The sequence below is a fragment of the Pristis pectinata genome, chromosome 1, assembly GCF_009764475.1.
Source record: "Pristis pectinata isolate sPriPec2 chromosome 1, sPriPec2.1.pri, whole genome shotgun sequence".
Taxonomy (NCBI): domain Eukaryota; kingdom Metazoa; phylum Chordata; class Chondrichthyes; order Rhinopristiformes; family Pristidae; genus Pristis; species Pristis pectinata.
In genome coordinates, this window is record NC_067405.1 from 72,034,905 (window position 1) to 72,052,935 (window position 18,031).

The following is an 18,031-nucleotide window of genomic DNA, read 5'->3' on the forward strand; positions in this document are numbered from 1 at the left end:
AATCACAGGACTAAGAAACCAATATTACAACTCAGTACAAAGAAGCAAACAGTACATCAATTCACTTTCTCTAACTGCAAATATGTGCTCCCAAAAAAAGGTCTCTTGTGCCTCTCTCGAAATAGTGTATGTTAGTGCAGAATCTCAAGGCAGCCAACGTTCACTCCTTCCCACAACCAACTATTGATCAAAGCATCAATAGCACTTTGCACATGTGCCAGTTTACGGATATCATAGAATGACAGAAATGATAATTAAACATGCACCAAGCTGAGCTGGGCCAGTCCAAATCGTCTGTGGTTCTGCTGCAGACCAACTGATAGAGAAAGAACGCTTCTCTCTACACCTGCGATAGATTTTAATGTTCCAGAGAGAAACGAGAGGAAAATATATTTCACCACTTGGCCTTCACTTTAATGATCAATCTTTCAGTCAGGATTATTATTTTTCTTTGGATCTTGTAGCAGAACCTCAAAACTTGGTGTTGTAAGCAGAAGGTAGTGCCATAGCTATTGAAGATAAGACATGCGACAATGCTTACTTAAAACCCCATCCTGTCCCCCCAAGGACAATAGCAGCCACCAGGATGGCGCCTGCGATGGACCCTATTATAAGATTGGTGGCGCTAGGACCTGTGACAAAGGATCATGGGAAGAAACAGCATAAGAACCAACCACTGAGGTCACACTTGAGGGAAAACAATTTGTATTTATGCTAATTAGAAATGATCGAACATCAAACTTTTATCATTTCACCGTTGAACACTACACCATGCAAAACACATAATGTTAAGTAAATGAAGTGGCTCACTTCCAGTCTATAGCTTAAAGGAAAAAGAGATTGGAAGTTTAAGTGACTCTTAGATCCAAAAGGGGGAGTTCTTGGATGAAGACTGTGTTTAGCTAAGGTGCCTAGAGACAACTGTACAAGCACATATATGCCCAACCAGCTCCACGGTTTTCCATGGTGTCGAAAAAGAGAGGAGGAGCAGGTCAGATAAAGCTAGGGAGAAAGAGAGAGGGTAAAATAGGAACAAGGCTAAAAAGACTGAAGTAGATTATGGAAAAAGAGGTGAGGAAAGAGTACAAGTTCTTCGTAGTTAATTTTGATATTCTAAAAGATTAGGACCATACTCTTGAAAATATGTTTCTTACTAAATATTTGACCTGTGCACATAGTTTCCTTGGGAGATTTCAATTTTTCAGTAATATTAAGTCTGCGGTTAAATGAAATAAATTAACTCAATAAAAAATGTCAGAGAACATTTGTTAACAGAGTTAAAGGCTGGAGCATTCACAAGGCCATACACTGACAATTTTAAGTCGGTCCAAAGCAGGCAAACACCTCCAATACTGATTCACTGGCAATGGATTGGAAGAAGCTTCTTAAAAGTTGGGGGCACACTTTGCACGGGTACACCAGTCCAATGCAACCCTCTTACCTCAGCCATAAAGCAGCTGGAAACAGCACTACGTCTAACAAACTTAAAATTGTAATCACAGTTGCCATACTGATTCTGGACTGCACAGTGGTGCTTTGCAAGCTGAGGAGCTTTGACAAAAAGAAGTGTTTGAGACCAGTGTGCAGGATGCTACACCCACCGACTTAATGGACAACTTGGTCACTCCAATGGAAATGACAGCTGTGCATGTGGGAGAAGAACTTCATTGTGCCAATACAAGAGTATGATTGGCCTGACAATCCAATTGGCATTGACTTCCTCTCATTCACAGTCAATTGGTAGAATTTAGTTTAATTAAAGAAAATTGTATCAGCAATAATTAGAAAATGACTGCTGCACTGGCCCTGCCATTAATCCCTTCCTCTGCTGTTTCATTTTATTTTGCTCCTGGTATTTTTTTGTTTAATAATGTCAATGAACGCCAAACATTACTTGGGGGGGGTGCCCCTGATCTTTGCAATCCCTGCTGGGTGTAACTCCTGCAATTGGACTGTGCACCCGTCATGATGGCGAGGATAGATGGGCTTTAGCCTGGATCGGAAGGGCAGAGCTCATCTCCCTGCCCTCAATCCGATTAGAATTACTCCTGCAGATTTCTGCTGAGCGATTTGGAGGAGACATGAGACTGCAGGTCAGAGTTTGGACCAGTGTTCTCCTCGCAACACCTCATCTGATTTACTAGACTAGAACTCGTGGTGGGTTTTGGAAGTCCTTGCTGCTATTTCCTTCTACTGAGAGATTCAATGCAAGAGGGCTTCGGGGCCGAGCCAGAGCTGGTTGCTTGGCAACCTGTTATACCTGGAAGCAGAAACAAAAGACTCAAATACCATACTACTGCTTTTTCTTTTGAACCTTTACCCAATTGTTTCATTTTTTTAAAAAACCCCTCTCTCATGCCCCACATGTCCCAGAAAGGAGAGGGTTTCAACACCACACAAGCAACAAATCACATGACACAGACATGGGTCAATCACATGACAGGGAAATACAGTCAATCACACCAACACAAAGCCAATAAGACAGAACGCACAGAGGCCTCAGGTTTAACATGTACCTCACACACACATACACACACACACACTGGCACCAATACCGATGACTTGGAGACCAAGAAGGATGCTTACTCTATTCCCCACCCAGTTCCTCCAAAAATCACCCCCAGAGCCAGAATGGTCCCTGCCACTGCACCTATCAGCCTGTTAGTGGCCAAGCTCACTGTGTAGAGGGAAAAAGGGATACTTTAAAGTAACACCGTCAACAGATAAATGTTATAAGTCAAAGATATTTTTAAAAAATTCAATTGTGTTTTCTTTATATAAATGCAGATCAAACAATTTGCATTCTTCTCATAACAGAAAACTGAGTGACTGAAAACTGGTTTCCTTTAAGAACAGAATGGAGGAAAAAAAACATATTGCAGAAACAAACCAGTGGCTTCCCCCGCGCCCCCCCCCCCCATGTTGCTTTGTATGCATTTTATGATCCAAATCAATAAATTTGCAGAAAGGCATTTGGCTCCAACAGCTACAGGAAGCTCTTAAAACAAGATTGCACACAAGCGAGGGCTAAAGACAGTGGGCAGTACAGGCGGACACTGTAGGAAGTCCCCAGATCTCGGGATAGTGTAACAGGTAGAGTTCTTTGTCTCTGCTAATCAATACCAAATGCGTCAACAGAAATATAAATGGATGGGAATTGCAGGGAGAGTGTGGAAAATGAAATGAAAATGACCTTAATATTGCTTTCTGCTCCAAAGGATGACATTTATTGATTTTCCGTCCCCTCCCTTTTTAAAGCAGCATTGTATCTTTGGACAGTCTTAACGCATTTACCAAAACAAGCAGCATTTTATATATAAAAAAATCAACAGTCCAAATTTGGGGCACATCTCTGTTCCGGTTGCAAGTGGATTTTGGGGGTGTGAGAGTCCACTTGTGTTCATCACACCAGTGGCTGGATTATCACTGGGGAAAGGGCACTCCACTATTCTCAGCTACTTGTTTCAGTCTTTCACCTCAAGTCCATCACGTCCTGCCGTAAAATAGTTTTCCTGACTCAAGACTAGTGGAAACATAACCAGCATCACAATTCCACCCCACACACCCCCGAGGGCCTTGAGCCCAACCCTAGAGAACACAAACCCTAAATTAGGATGTCCTTTTCATTAATCTGGTGCAACAGTACTGAGCCTGATCCCGAATCTCACGGTGGCATTGCTATGGTCAATCAGTGCCATTTAGAGTTGAACTGTTGCCTGTTTGGAGTTAAAGTGGGAGCAAACATCATGACAAGTTCTTAAAGAGGACAGAAGACCTTAGAATCTCTGGCTGGTCCCCTGAAATCACTCAGAAGTGAGCCCCAACTCCCTAGTTGCGACCTGGTTCTATGTGAGTGGCCCGCAGTGTTAACAGGCCCCAATGCGCAAGAGACATCAAAATGTGAATCGATGTCACTAAACACACCTGCCGGCTTCTGAAATGTCAGTGTGTCATACGTGCAGAGGGCCTGGAAGAAACTGCACAAAAAATGTGCAGGCCACCTGATTATCTTTAGTCACTGGCCTTTAAATTCCTTCGCTTAGCGTAACAAATACATTGCACAGCGCAAAGGGACCTCTTGAGAACCAACTCAATGGGCTGAATGGCCTCCATCTGTATCATTGTAAGTATAATGCAAGTAGTCTAATACAAGAATGATGTCTGAATGTCAACAAGCAGCCCACCCTTTCTCGGTTTGGATTGAATTGTCTGTCTCCCTTTCTTGGTTCTAAGGCATCTAACCTGGTGTTCAGCAGTGTTTGCAATGTTGAGTGCAATGTTTGAATTAACTTCCATTAATTGCACTCAACAGTTGAATAGATGGGTGTAAACTACCTTATTGTTCCCCCACCCCAGCCACCCCCCGACTCTTTACAACAATGAATGGTGCAATCTGTCACACTTTATCGTGAACCTCTGCTTCTCAGTGACACCAACCACCTCCTCATCCTCCATACCGAGCACAAAAGGGATGAAGAATATAACCAATAAACTCCTTCAGGACTAAAGGAATATCGAGGTTGGGGAGGTGAGGGAGGGGGCGGAAGGGGCTGTACATCTCCAGGTAGTATATCAGACACATGCTCACAATGGGCAGAATGAGTGCGAAAAGCGATGGGCACATGCCCTTCCCAGTCTTTCTCCGTTAGCTCCACAAGAGGCCTGAGCCCTCCATGCGTCACTTCAATGATCATGCTTGTGGATGAGAGTGAGCTACAAAAGGTAGAGTGGTGCAGCAGGTAGTGCTGCTGCATCACCGCTCCAGTAACCCAGGTTCGAGCTGGACCTCCAGTGCTGTCTGTGCGGAGTCGGCACATTTTCCCTGTGAATGTGTGGGTTTCCTCCGGGCGCTTCAGTTTCACCCCACAGTCCAAAGAAGTGTGGGTTGGTGGGTTAACTGGCCATTGTAAATTGATCCTAGTGTGTAGGTGAGCAGTGGAATCTGGGGCGAGTTGATGGGAATGTGGGGAGAATAAAATGAACTAGGGTAGGATTAATATTAATGGGTAGTTGATGGACAGCACGGACGCCGTGGGCCGAAGGACCTGTTTCTGCGTTTTATCCCTCTATGACTCCAAAAAGGGGAATGGGACTGATGGGAGCTAGTAGGATCCTTCTGTCCTGGAGGCCAGTGGGCAGTGATGGTGCCAGAATCCATTATGGATTTCCTTCCTACCAAAGTGGAGCGCTGAGGACTCAGTGATTAATGTAGGATTAACAGATTGGCATTGACAGTCTGCATGGACTCAGTGGGCTGAAGGGCCTGTTTCCATGCAGTACCACTCCATGACACTCTGTTGGGGGCCAGAATATGGCTTCAACTCATGCACAAGGTAGGCCTGGGGAAAATATCACTGGATTGCCAACATCGATGAGGTTGCTGAGAGGAATCATAACGCAATATTGGTATTTAATCAACATAGTCGAAGCAGAATTAGGAGAACCAATTGTTTAAATTGTAATTTAATAGATAACCAGACATCTGGAAGCTTAACACAGATGGAATTTAAAAATAGCACTGTAAAGGTAACCACCATAAGAAACAAAAGAGAAAGGATGGTGTTGGAAATGGAGATGTAACCGTGGCGTAACTCTTCAAAGAATGAGTCACACATCATGGAAACAGGCCCCTTGGTCCCCCAAGTCCACGCCAACCATCAACTGTCCTTCTACACTAATCCCACACTAGTCCCATTTTATTCTCACTTCATTTCCCCACCCAGTGCCTTCTGCATGAGGGGCAACATACAGCGGTCAATTACCCCACTAACGCGCACATTTTGAGATGTGGGAGGTAACCAGAGCACCCGGAGGATACCCACAGGGAGAATGTGTAAACTCCACACAGACAGCATCGGAGGTCAGGAATCAACCAGTGGTCCTGGAGCTGTGAAGCAGCATCTCTACTAGCTGCACCACCGTGCCACCCAATGAAACCAGGGTACCCTTCTTTTATGGACCAAGTGTTGAGAAATGGTAAATGCATTAATGAGTATGTTGCTTACAATCTCTTTTCACACAGCCCCTGGAGGAACTTACCTGCATTGGATAGACAGACTAAGATATTGTCTTCTAATTGACCCACAAGGGCTTGTCAAGAGACGTAATGGAGCCATTCAACTTCATGAAGGATTTTGGGGGGGGGGGGGGGTCAACAGTTTCTAAAAGGTGAAACACTGGAAACCAGACAACACAGGTTTTGATTAAATTAATCAAAGGGGAATTCTTTAACACAGCTGACTCGCGATTGGCAATGGAAGGCTGGAGGAAGCAGATTCAATCGTGGCTTTCAAAAGGGAGATTAAAATCCCAGAAGGGGGCAAATTTTACAGGGTTGCGGGAAATGCTCTGGGAGTGTGATTAATTGGACAGCTCATGCTCAATGGCCCAAGTCACCCTATCATTCCAGGAAATAATCAGACTCTTCCCTGCCCGGTACCTTCAAGAGCAAAGGCACTCACTAAAGAAGGAAGCATTGCGTCTAAAAGTGCAGCTGGAAGTAGAGACCATGTGGCAAGAGCCTGCTTTGAGGAAGCTCCATTCATGAAGTGGGAAGGCTCACTCAATGTCTGCTCCTTTGATTAAAATTGTAGGTAACATATTCAGGACTATATTTTAATCTCTGGAATCAACTGACCTTGAAAAGTCTTCATTAGCTCAGTTACTGCCACTGATTGAATTACTATCGGTCAATTTGTTTTCTAGCTATCTATTATTTTCAATTTAATCCATCATAAAAACTCTTATTTAATATTGGCATGCCTGTGATGCTGTTATTATTTGATTACTCACAACCAAACAGAAGGGACAATATTGCGTCTCCTTCCATCACCGTGATCAGTGTGTGAAGTGCTTTGGTTGATAAAATACTGGATATCTATGCAATTGTTTCAAGTCAGTGCAGAGAACTGTAGCCATGTGGCAAGAGCCTGCTTTGAGGAAGCTCCATTCATGAAGTGGGAAGGCTCACTCAATGTCTGAAAGAGTAGTTCAAGTTTGGCAAACCACCCCTAACATGAAAAGTACTAATGTATCCCCCACTGCTGTTCCCTCAGCACATGTTGGAGTTGGCCTCTACTCCAGCTTGTCCCACCAGAGACACAAGCAGCTCCAGATGCTGGAATCTGAAGGAAAAAGAACTCTGATACAGGGTTTCCATCTGAAATGTTGGCCATCCCTTTGCCTCCATAGATGCTGAGAAACCTGCTGAGTTCTTCCAGGACTTTATTTTGTGTCCTTAACTTAGCTTGTTTAAGGCAGGACACTATTGACAGACAGCCAGATGCTATGACGTGGAGACTAAATAGCTGCACATTGGCATAGTAGAGCAGCTGCCTCAGAGCACCCGAGATCCAGGTTCGATTCTGACCTCGGGTACTGTCTGTGGGGAGTGTTCATTGTTCTCCCTGTGACTGTGTGGGTTCCCCTGGGTGCTCCGGTTTCCTCCCACATCCCAAACATATGCGGGTTGGTAGGCTAATTGGCCGCTGTAAATTGCCCCTAGTGTGTAGGTGAGGGGTAGAATTTGGTGGGAGTTGATGAGAATGTGGGGAGAATAAAATGTGATTAGTGTAGGGTTAGTGTCGATGGGTGACTGGAGTTCGGCAGGGACTTAGTGGGCCACAAAGGCCTGTTTCAGTGCGAAATCTCTCTATGGGACTACCTATGATTGCCACCTCAGAGTATGGTTTGGTGCTCCCTGAGATTGAATAAGGTAGGTATCATGGCTCAGCACTCCCCGTGTACTAGCTGGTGGCATTGACTGTTGATGCAATAGCCCCACTGTACAACAATGCAGGATCACTCCATTTTACTTGCATTCAGCGCATTTCTCTGCTGGCAGAATGACTGGAATGGAATCATGCAATATCACAGCAAAGGTGGTGGCCGTTGCTGTCTACTGTCCCTCTGCCAACTCTCTGAAAGAGCCACTTAATTAGTCCTGATTTCCCTCTCTTTCCTCAGAGCCCTGAGGTTCTTTCCTTAGCAGTGAGGCCCGATGGCAAGACATCTTAATAACAAGCACATTCACAATGTAAGTGCCTGATAACAACAACCAATCATTGGCCATCACTGCATATTAATATAGCAATGGCATGGCATGGTTGGTTGATTGGGAAAGCGTACTTATTTTCTCCTACACTGTGTTAAAGAGAACATCCCAAGTACAAGCTCATCGCTGGTACAGCGCTAGGACTGGGCAGAGTCTCTGTGGGGTTGCACAGGTTAGACATGTTGTTTTGTCATCCAGTCAAAGGTCACAATGGCTGTGTTGCTGGGTGGCAGGGAATGAGTGCAGGGGGCTCCCTCGCTGCGCTGTCAAATTTAACAGCAGCATCCGGTTGCCAGGCCTGGACTATTTTCCGGGAGGGGTGGGTAGGCGAGGCGCTGGTTGGTTGGTGGATGGGCAGAGTTTAGGCAGCCAGGGAAGTGGGTAGGAGCAGCTAGTGTCAGCCATGGCAAGAACGGGGAAAATAGCAGGGAGATTGGGGTGCTGTAGGGAGAGTGGCAGTTGGAGTTGGGGAGGTGGGGCAGGGTGTAGAGAGCAAGAGAATGGAGGGCAACAGCCTTCAGGGTAAGAACATAATAGCAGGAGTAGGCCACTCGGCCCCTCAAGCCTGCCCTGTCATTAAATATAATCATGGCTGACTTGCTCCAGGCCTCTTCTCCTCTGTGTCACTTCCCCATGGCCCTCAATTCCCCGATCTTTCAAAAAATATACCTCCCACCTCTTTAAATACTCCCAATGATCTAGCATCTAGAACTCCAGAGGATATGGAATTAATGCAGGCAATAGTGGGATGACTATGGACGTGTGATGGTTAGCATAGATACAGTGGGCCGAAGGGCCTGTTTCTTTTCTGTACAATCCCATAACTTCTCTCTAACCTATCTTCATTAACTCACCCTTCCCCTGTACTGCTCAACACCTTTGGCCAATGAAAGGATAAGCACACATCAGAGGAAGGTTATCAATGTGGAAGTTTAAGGTCCGTCTTCAAGAAAATGGAGCTCTTGGCAAGGAATGAGCGTGATTCAATCTACACTAAATGGCACTGAGCTCTCCAGAGTTGAGAATTCCAGAGATTCACCAGCCTCTGCAACAAGGTGGGGCAAGTGTGTGTGTGTGGGGGGGGGGGGGGGGTTGTTGTGGAGGTGGTCAAGGATCAGGATGTTAAATAGGTTTGCAGGCTACAACCATCATCTGTTCCTTATGCCCCACCACTGCACTGCCTTCGCCCCACGGGACTGGGGAACACAGACGGCCAGCATTAGAGCTGAACAAAGGGACACAGCCTCTGTAAAATGAGAGGTCCACCTCCCGAGAGCAAGTTGGTCACCTCTCCTCTGTCCCTCTTCCTTAGAGCATGGAACAGTACAGCACAGGAACAGGCCCTTCGGCCCAGCATGTCTGTGCTGACCATGATGCCAACTTAAACTGCACATCAGCCTGCATGTGGTCTATATCCCTCCCATTCCCTGCCTGTTCACTTGTCTGTCTAAATACTTCTCCGGTAAACATGGCAGGGTCGAGACTACCTTTTCCGATTTGAGATTTCCTCACAAAACAAAAAGAATCACTTCTGAAATGAATGTGGGAGATTACCAGTTTCACCCCTGCCCCCTCCTTTTGTTCATCAGCTAAGGGATGAAAGTCAAAAGGAGAGGAATTATTCCCAGTTCAGGGTCCCAGAGCAATATCAAATACACTCACTGGGAGAGAGGAAGGCTCCCGTTTTAACTGTGTGATACTAATGGGCAGTAGCCTGACCAAACACCACCCTTTCCTGCAACAATCTGATATTCCACTCCCACCAGCCTCAAAGACTCTAACAGCAGACACCATGTCAAGTTAGGGGTGCAACTCTGTACTCTCCATAGAGTCACAGAATTATACAGCACAGAATCAGGCCCTTCTGCACAACTGGTCTATGCCGACCAAGATGCCCCATCCAAGCTAATGCCATTTGCCAGCGTTTGGCCCATAACCTTGTCAACCTCTCCAATCCAGGTACCTGTCCAACTGTCTTTTAAAAGTTGTTATTGTACCTGCCTCAACCACTTCCTCTGGCAGTTAATTTCACATAGATACCATCCTTTGTGTAAAAAAAGTTGCCCCGCTAGTTCCTCTTAATTCTTTCCCCTCTCACCTTAAACCTATGCCCTCTAGTTCTTGATTCCCCAACCATGGGAAGAAGACTGAGTACATTCACCCTATGTCCCTAATAATCTTATACACCTCTATATGAACAGTTCTCAGTCCTCTACGCTCTAAGGAATAAAGTCCTAGACTGTCCAACCTCTCCCTATAACTCAGTCCCTCGAGTCCTGGCAGCATCCTTGTAAATCTTTTCTGCACTCTTTCTGGTTCAATAACATCTTTCCTATAACAGAGTGACCAAAACTGTAAGTTTGCAGCCTCACTGGTGTCCTGTAGAACCACACCATTACCTCCCAACTTTTATAATCAATGCCCTGACTTATGAAGGCCAGCATACCAAAATCCTTCTTCATCACCCTGTCTACTAGTGACTCTATTTTCAGTGAATCATGTACTTGTACTCCAAGGTCCCTTGGTTCTACAACATTCTCCAGGGCCCTGCCATTCACTGTGAAAGTCCTACCTGGATTTGACCTTCCAAAATGCAACACCTTGCATTTATCCAAATTAAACTCCATTTGCCTTTTCTCAGCCCACTTACTCAGCTGATCAAGAAATCCCTGTAATTTTTGATAACTTTCCTCATTGTCCACTATACCATCCTTAATCAAAAATGCAACTCCCCCTCCTGTCTTTCTTCTGCCTCTATCCTGCAGGGAACTGGGTGGAGTGTGCCAAAGGCAACTGATGCAGGGCTCCATCTGTCAATGCACAGGTGAGAATGCCCTTTACTGCTGGGTGAATTTGCAACAGAGTCTCAGTGACTCTCATCTGCTCTGCTCTCTTATGGCAAGGATATATAATCAACTTTTCAGGGAGCGTAATTCCTGGCAAGACTCACTTGAGACCAAAATGTTGGGCCAGCCACCGGCTGGTGTAATCCGATGCAGAAGCACAATAAGAACAAAAGCGAAAAATTGCTAACTATGCATGTTATCTAATGTTTTGATTCAATGTCCCATTCCGTCGAGGCCTTAGTCATTCAGAGTCCAATTCCACCTGTTCCTCTCTATCTCTACCTCGTTACTCATGCTTTAGTTCTCTCTAATTCTCTGCAAAATTCTATATTAAAACTCCTTGATCTCGCCCCTGAATGTCTCATGTCCACTCCCTGTATTCAAAAGCCACTCCCTTTTGATGCTTTCATTACCTCCAGTGCCCCTTTTGAATGAGATATTTAATCCTCAAATTCTTTGCCAATTCAGTATTCTTCTCCAGTCCTCTATGCACTGCCCTAACCCTGTGCAAAGCCTCATGCCTTCCAGTCCCATCCTACAACTTGCTCCATCAATGGACAGAAGCCTTGCCTGGAAACTTGCTTCTGCATGTTCTTCCTCTGAATCCCGTAAGCTGCAACTCCTGCAAACCTCTGTTCTCCTACTGTGTTGACTGCCTGGCAGGTTCACTCAATCTTGCCACCTACACCTCTGGTCAGGCAACCATTCTCTGTAACTGTGCCCTTGCCTTCTGCTCTATCCTCTTTGTTGCTTCACAATTCCCCTTTGTTCCCAATGGGTGCTGCCCAATCCCTCCCTGACCCCTGCTTCCTCCCAACTCTATGGTATGTTACCCTGTGGGCAAGCAGCATAATGGAAGCAAATGCAAGGAGCCATTGCGAGGTTTGATCTCTGGGTCAAGGGTAGAGGTCACTCCATTGAGATTCTCCCCCCCGAGAGAGAAACCTCCCAGCAGAGGGTGGGGCCAGAGAGAGGCTCACGGACACGTCAGACAATCTGATACCACACATGGGCAGCTCTGCTCTCTTATGGGGTAGAAGAGGGTAGACAACCAACCTGGAGAGTTATACTGAAGGAAAGACCAAAACTAATCACCGCCTCCACCCGCACAAAGTGACAATGGCAGCATTCTTGGCAATGATAACCTAGCAACCCTAAAATGACCATGGTGATGAAACACAAAAGGGAGGGTAGGGAAAAATATACCAAACAATGCATAGGGGAAATAAAAAGAGATGGATTCACACTGGACGTCTTTTGATGGCTGCCCTGCTTCTCTAGCCCTCATGAGCTCCAATCTGTTGAAAATGCCGAGTTCTATTTGTTTTGTTAAGTATTAAACAGACTGTGACAAGTAAGGAACACAAAGAGACAGTAGAGCATCAAGGATCACAGAAAGAGGCCGTGAGTGAAACCAAACAAACCCTTGGGGCCCTCGGGTGGCTTCTTGGTCTCTTCCCGCTTGGGGTCGTACATGCTGCAGTCCGTTCCTGCCCAGGTCCCCTCACAGATGCAGGTTCCCTCGTTACTGCAAAGCTGCAACACAGAGGATCGGATCAGCCAGGAGTGGAAAAGTCTTCCTTATTCTTCTTTAAATTTATTAAAAATACTATTGACGAAAGGAGGTGGCATTTGGCTAATAGGAAGAAAAACCTGTCTGTATACATCAAACCACAGCTGGTAACCCTGGTGCGAAGTGGAGATAATGAGTCAGGATACTACAAGATGACCAGAGCCTGTGAATGGATGTAGGTCCCCTCATGTGTTGGAATCCCTTGTTTCTATATGTGTTGCCCACCCCTTTCTCCCCTCCACTCAGCTCCAAAGCCTGATCCTTAGAGATTCCCTAATGACAACACACAGATCCAATTTATCCAGCACTCACTAACTGGGAATGGTAGCTGTAATTTTGAAAAGAACTTGTACTTGAATAGCTCCCTGCACATCTTCAAGACATCTCAAGGTACATTACGGCTAAAATAGAATGGTCAGTGTGAGAATGCAGCAAATTTCACATAGCGAGCTCCCTCACTGTGATAATGCCACCCAGTCTGTTCTGATAAGTTACTTCAGGAATATATAACAGATAAGACAACAGGATGACATTCCCCTGCTTTTCTTTGAATCATAGTGCAGTTCTGGTTGCCACACTATAGGAAGGATGTGGTTGCACTGAAGAGAGTGCAGAAGAGATTCACCAGGATGTTGCCTGGATTGGAGGACTTTAGTGAGGGGGAGAGATTGGATAGGCTGGGCTTGTTTGCCCCAGAGTGAAGGAAGCCGAGGGGTGACCTGAACATGGTACATAAAATTATGAGAGGAATAGATAGGGTAAATCATCAAAATCTTTTTCCCCATGGTAGGGGTATCAAAAACAAGAGGGCTTAGATTTAAGGTGAGGAGAAGGAGTTTTAAAGGGGATCTGAAGGGCAAGCTTTTTCTTCCACACAGTGGTTTATATATCTGAACAAGCTGCTAGAGGAGGTGGCGGAATCAGATATAATTGAAGAGACATTTAGACAGGTACTTAAATAGCCAAAGCACAGCAAAATATGGTCCTAACGTGGGTTAGTGGGATTAACGTGGATAGACAAAAAGATTGGCATAGACGTGGTGGACCAATGGCCCATTTCTGAACTGTACAACTCTATGATTGTACTATATGATTGTCCAACACTATGGTTTACTCTATGATTTTTTACTTACAACCCAGGGGACAGAGTGGCCCTGGTGTAATGTCTCATTTGAAAGCTGGTGCCTTTGACAATGTAGCACTCCCTCAGTACTGTACTGGAATCTCAGTCAAGATTATGGGGTCAAGTCTCTGGAGCAGTATTTAAACCCAGCATCTTCCAACTCAGATGCGAGAGTGTTACTGACTGAGCCGCAGCTGGTGTTCCTGAAGATGGAGTTTCCGGAGAACTTCCGGCAAAGTTTCCGAAGAGGATGGGAGAAAGTGTTTGGTCATTACTTTCAAGCATCCATTGGTTGTCTAACCAGAAGACTAGCCTGGGAAAGCAGCATACATTCATGCTCTCTTTCGTTTGCACGCATGACCTCGCTCACCCCGTGTCCAGAGCATATCTTTGTTGGCGATCCGCTCGGACAATTACTGATGTTGAATGACTGGATGGGTTGGCATCTCCTATCCAAGCACATCATGGATGGTCCGCAGGGAGTACCATCCGCAACATAGCCCAAGTCTGTCCCATCGTCCATAATGATGTGACTACCACTGCAAAATAGTAAGTGACGAGATAGTTAACAATGTCTTGCCCAGGGAATGATACACAGCACTTTAAAATGCCCCACGGTGCTTCATGGGAGTGTTATCAGGCATCACCTGACATGGGGGGGGGGGGGGGGAGGGGGACATTGGGACAATGGCCAAAAGTTGGTTCACAAAGGCAGGTTTTAAGGAATGTTAGCATTGCAGAAGGAGGGGGAAGGAGGCAGTGTGAAGTTTAAGGAAGGAATTCAGAGGCAAGGAATAGTAATAACATGCTGACGTTGTCCTTAATCTGAGCAGCCACGGTGAGGGGTTTGGCTACAGCAAGGTTTAGTAGACAGAGGCAGTGGGATATGGCCAGTGTCACTGGGAACTACGGCTAGAGGAGGAGGCAGAAGCAGAGTATCAGGTGGCCTCCCTCAGAATAGAGGGGATGAAATTGGGAGGAATAAACAACATTTCCACTATGTTGTATCTAGTTGTAGACAAGCAGCAGGGCAGATAGTAATAGCAGGGTGTATCCGAGCACCAGATTAAGAGCTGTGCGTTAAAACCCCCTTCCAGCGTTTTAACAAGACTGATTTCTCATTTCTTAGCACTGTATTATCAGACACATACACACATGTATTGGATGTGGAGAGACTTACACGTGGATTATAAATGCATGCATTATATTCATGCAGATTAAAAATTGTGAAAATACATTTGCACTATTTATTTGCAAACATACACAGGCATTAATTATATGGGCGGACAGTACACATTGTACCCTGTACCTAGAGTGTGTGCAGAAAAGATTTACTGGAGTGGTTGCAGGAATGAGGGGTTAGACCGGAAAATCTGGGGGTGTTCTCCTTTTAGCAGAGAAGAATGAGAGGAGGGAAGATCAAGATGTACAAGACCATGGCTGGTTTAGATCAAATGGATGAGGGTAACTGTCCCCATTAGTGAATGTTGGGGGTTGGAGGGGTACAGCTTCAAACTTTGGGCATGGGATTCAAGGAAGGTATAACAAACAGTTAGGATGTGGAACCCACCTGCCTGTAGGGATGGTGGACACGGGATCAGTCTGGGGCATGTGGAAGAGAACATTCTAGAGGGGCATGGGGAAAAAGTGGAGGCATGGTATTGCTCTACTAGGAGCTAGCACAGATCTTATGGACTGAATGGTACGTCCTGTTCTGTGACAGTTCCATAAATGTGCCTGCACACACTGCACCTGTAACTGGCAAGCACGTGCTTAGGAATTTTACACTGCTCACGTGCTGTGGGGCGAGTTTCAGTCACAAATAAAAAACAGACGACAGCACTGGTGAACTTAAAATCCTTATTTCAACCAATTCAGCCCACAGAAAACCTTAGTGCACTTTAACAGAAGTCAATGCGAATTCCAACACAGGAAAGGTTAATGTGCGAGTTCCTACCTACAGTCCACCAGCCTGCCCTGGTGATAGAAGGAGGTGGGCGTGATCTCACCGACAATGCGGCCAATCCTCGGGACCCGGCTAACACTGGTGCAGAGAAGGTAGCCACAGAACACATCACTGGCACAGGCAAGGTCAGAGGTCGAGCAAAGAAAGGATGGGCGGGTACAACAAAAGGGAGAGATGACAGTGGGAGGGGTGGTGAGGTGAGGAGAGAGGAAGGGTTAGAAATCCTGACAATAGTTAAGACTATCCAACCGAGAACACTAAAGCACTTGGTTTTAAAAGGTTTGTGCTCCAACAGCAATATCCCAGAGTCTGATTATACTGCAGATACAGTAATGTTTACATAAAATACATTTCTTTATCACAAGCCTTTTGAAGGGACATGCCTATAACTGGGCATCTGTTTGTGCCCGGGTCAGTTATTTCGTGAAACCCTGTATCCAGAGTAGACCCATTCTCTCAGTGACGTGTCAAGAGAAAGGAAGAACTGAACAAGCTGAAAAGCTCTGGTGCGGCATTCTGAGGTCCGGCACGTTTTGGATCTGTAGTACAGATCTGTACTAATTAACTAATTCTAACCAAGATCTAAAATTAATTAAGATTTATATTAATCCGTAGCCAATTAACCTACCAGTGCAACTTTTGCAATCTCAGCCAACAGTGATTGCAACTTACGGAAACTTTGCATTACCGATGGTTCTCAGGAACAGAGCCCACATGTTACCCAGGCAGTGTCCTGTCCTTAGAAAAGGGCAGTTTTCCTGCTCAGAGGAAGATGATCAGTGGGCAGTTTCTATGGTCTGGATTTCCTGTCGTCTGGCCAGTCAGGTCCTGAGGTTGCTGGACTGGTGAGTTTCAACCTATATTGAGATTAACCTCTCATATAAAAGTACAAAAGTACCCCAGCTCTGGGTAAAGAATGGCCTTACACCCTACATACAATACTCAGACCCATTTCTTTTCCCGTCACTTCCTTGCAGCAGTTAGGATTCCAAGAGTAAAACAAACAGTAGCTTTCCCTTCTTTCTTTGGTTCCTCTCCTGTGCCTTTAGGGGTACCAACTGAGAAGCACCACAGGACATAGTGCCGCGGCTGCCTGTTACACACACCACCCCACATCAGTTCTATTGAAGGGAGTGGAACTGATTTGAGAGGGGAGTGCATCAGGTGCCCAGGACGCACTGCTCCAATTCAACATCATGCTGAAGGTCTCTGGAATTGTGGTTATTGCCAAGGTGCACTTTTTCAGTGTACCCAGCACCATTTTGGAACTTGGGTGATGCAATGCAGGGGAGGACCATCTGGCCCGTCCCACTTTGAAGGAGTTAATGGGTCCCATTTCTCTGCCCCTTCCCTACGTCCTCATGATCATTCCCTGCCCAGTCTTTATCCAATACTGTTGCGTCTACTTCCACCAGCCTCGTGGGACTGTGCAGTCTGGATCCTAACTCACGGTGGAGAGGGAATTCTTTTCACCAGGACCAGGAGTAGGTCACATTAACCCACATGCTTGTTGAGCAACTCAGTAAGAACATGTCCAGTTCCACTCTCCTACATTATCACCACATGCCCATAGTGTCCAAATACCGATCAATCTCAATCTCCAATTAACTCAACGGTGGAGAATCCTGGGGGGACAGAATTCCGAAGGTTCGTAATCCTCAGAGTAAAGGAATGTGGTCACAGCCTGGTCCTATGGGGTGACCCCTTTTCCCTGAGGCAGCTCCCCCTTATTCTACGCTCTCCAACTAAAGAAAACAGCCTACCTCATCAGCCCCTCTCAGGATCTCATGTTTCAATGAGATCGGTTCTCATTCTGCTGACTTCCAGGCCCTGCCTTCTCAATACCACCTTGTGGGCCAAGCCCCGACCCCAGGAATCAATCTAGTGAATGAAAACTCTGAATAAAACAAATCTCTACACAGATGCAGCGACTAACCTCTATCTATTCCAAATGCAGTCCCAACAATTTTCCCATCTGCTTTTTGTTTTGCCTGTTATCTTATACTGCAATCCTTCCTCCACTGGTAATCATTTCCTAGCAGCCAGAACAATTAAATTGAAAGAAAGCTGGCTGAAGCACCCAGTGTGTTTGTAAACTCCTCTTTTCCCACCCATCCTGAATGACATCTGCAAACCAGGAGCATCAGAGACAAGGGTAAGAGGTTGCTGAACTAAGGCTACTCCACAGACTGCAGGTAAGGAAAGGAAAAATACCCCCAATACCTGCGAGGTAAGCCTACTATTAAATGGGGCATCCAGTGAGCATGGTTGATATCTCTCTAGTTATGAGTAGAGCAGCAAATGCTGGAAATCCTCAGCAGGTCAGGCAGCATCATGAGAGAGAAACAGAATTAGCACTACAAGTCGATGGCCTAGCACTGATGAAAAGTTATCAACTTTAAGGGCTATCTTGGTTTTTTTTTTGCTGCTTGATTTGCTGAATGTTTGTGTTTTTGTTTTGGATTTCCAG

The 18,031-nt window shown here is 45.7% G+C and overlaps 1 protein-coding gene across 4 annotated transcripts in view; it reads right to left on the bottom strand.

The window, feature by feature from the left end:
* The window catches only part of adam23a (ADAM metallopeptidase domain 23a), a 132,872-nt gene that overhangs the window by 16,022 nt on the left and 98,819 nt on the right, over nucleotides 1–18,031 (bottom strand). For 2 of the 4 annotated variants that reach the window (XM_052028780.1, XM_052028773.1), the window contains exons 22-25: nucleotides 15,553–15,672; nucleotides 13,966–14,134; nucleotides 12,324–12,435; nucleotides 542–632 (exon numbers count right to left, since the gene is read on the bottom strand). In XM_052028780.1, the coding sequence (XP_051884740.1) occupies nucleotides 542–632; nucleotides 12,324–12,435; nucleotides 13,966–14,134; nucleotides 15,553–15,672 (492 nt within the window). Of the gene's footprint in view, nucleotides 1–541; nucleotides 633–2,586; nucleotides 2,678–12,323; nucleotides 12,436–13,965; nucleotides 14,135–15,552; nucleotides 15,673–18,031 lie in introns of all 4 variants that reach the window. The other 2 variants (XM_052028765.1, XM_052028786.1) reach the window with 2 other exon arrangements.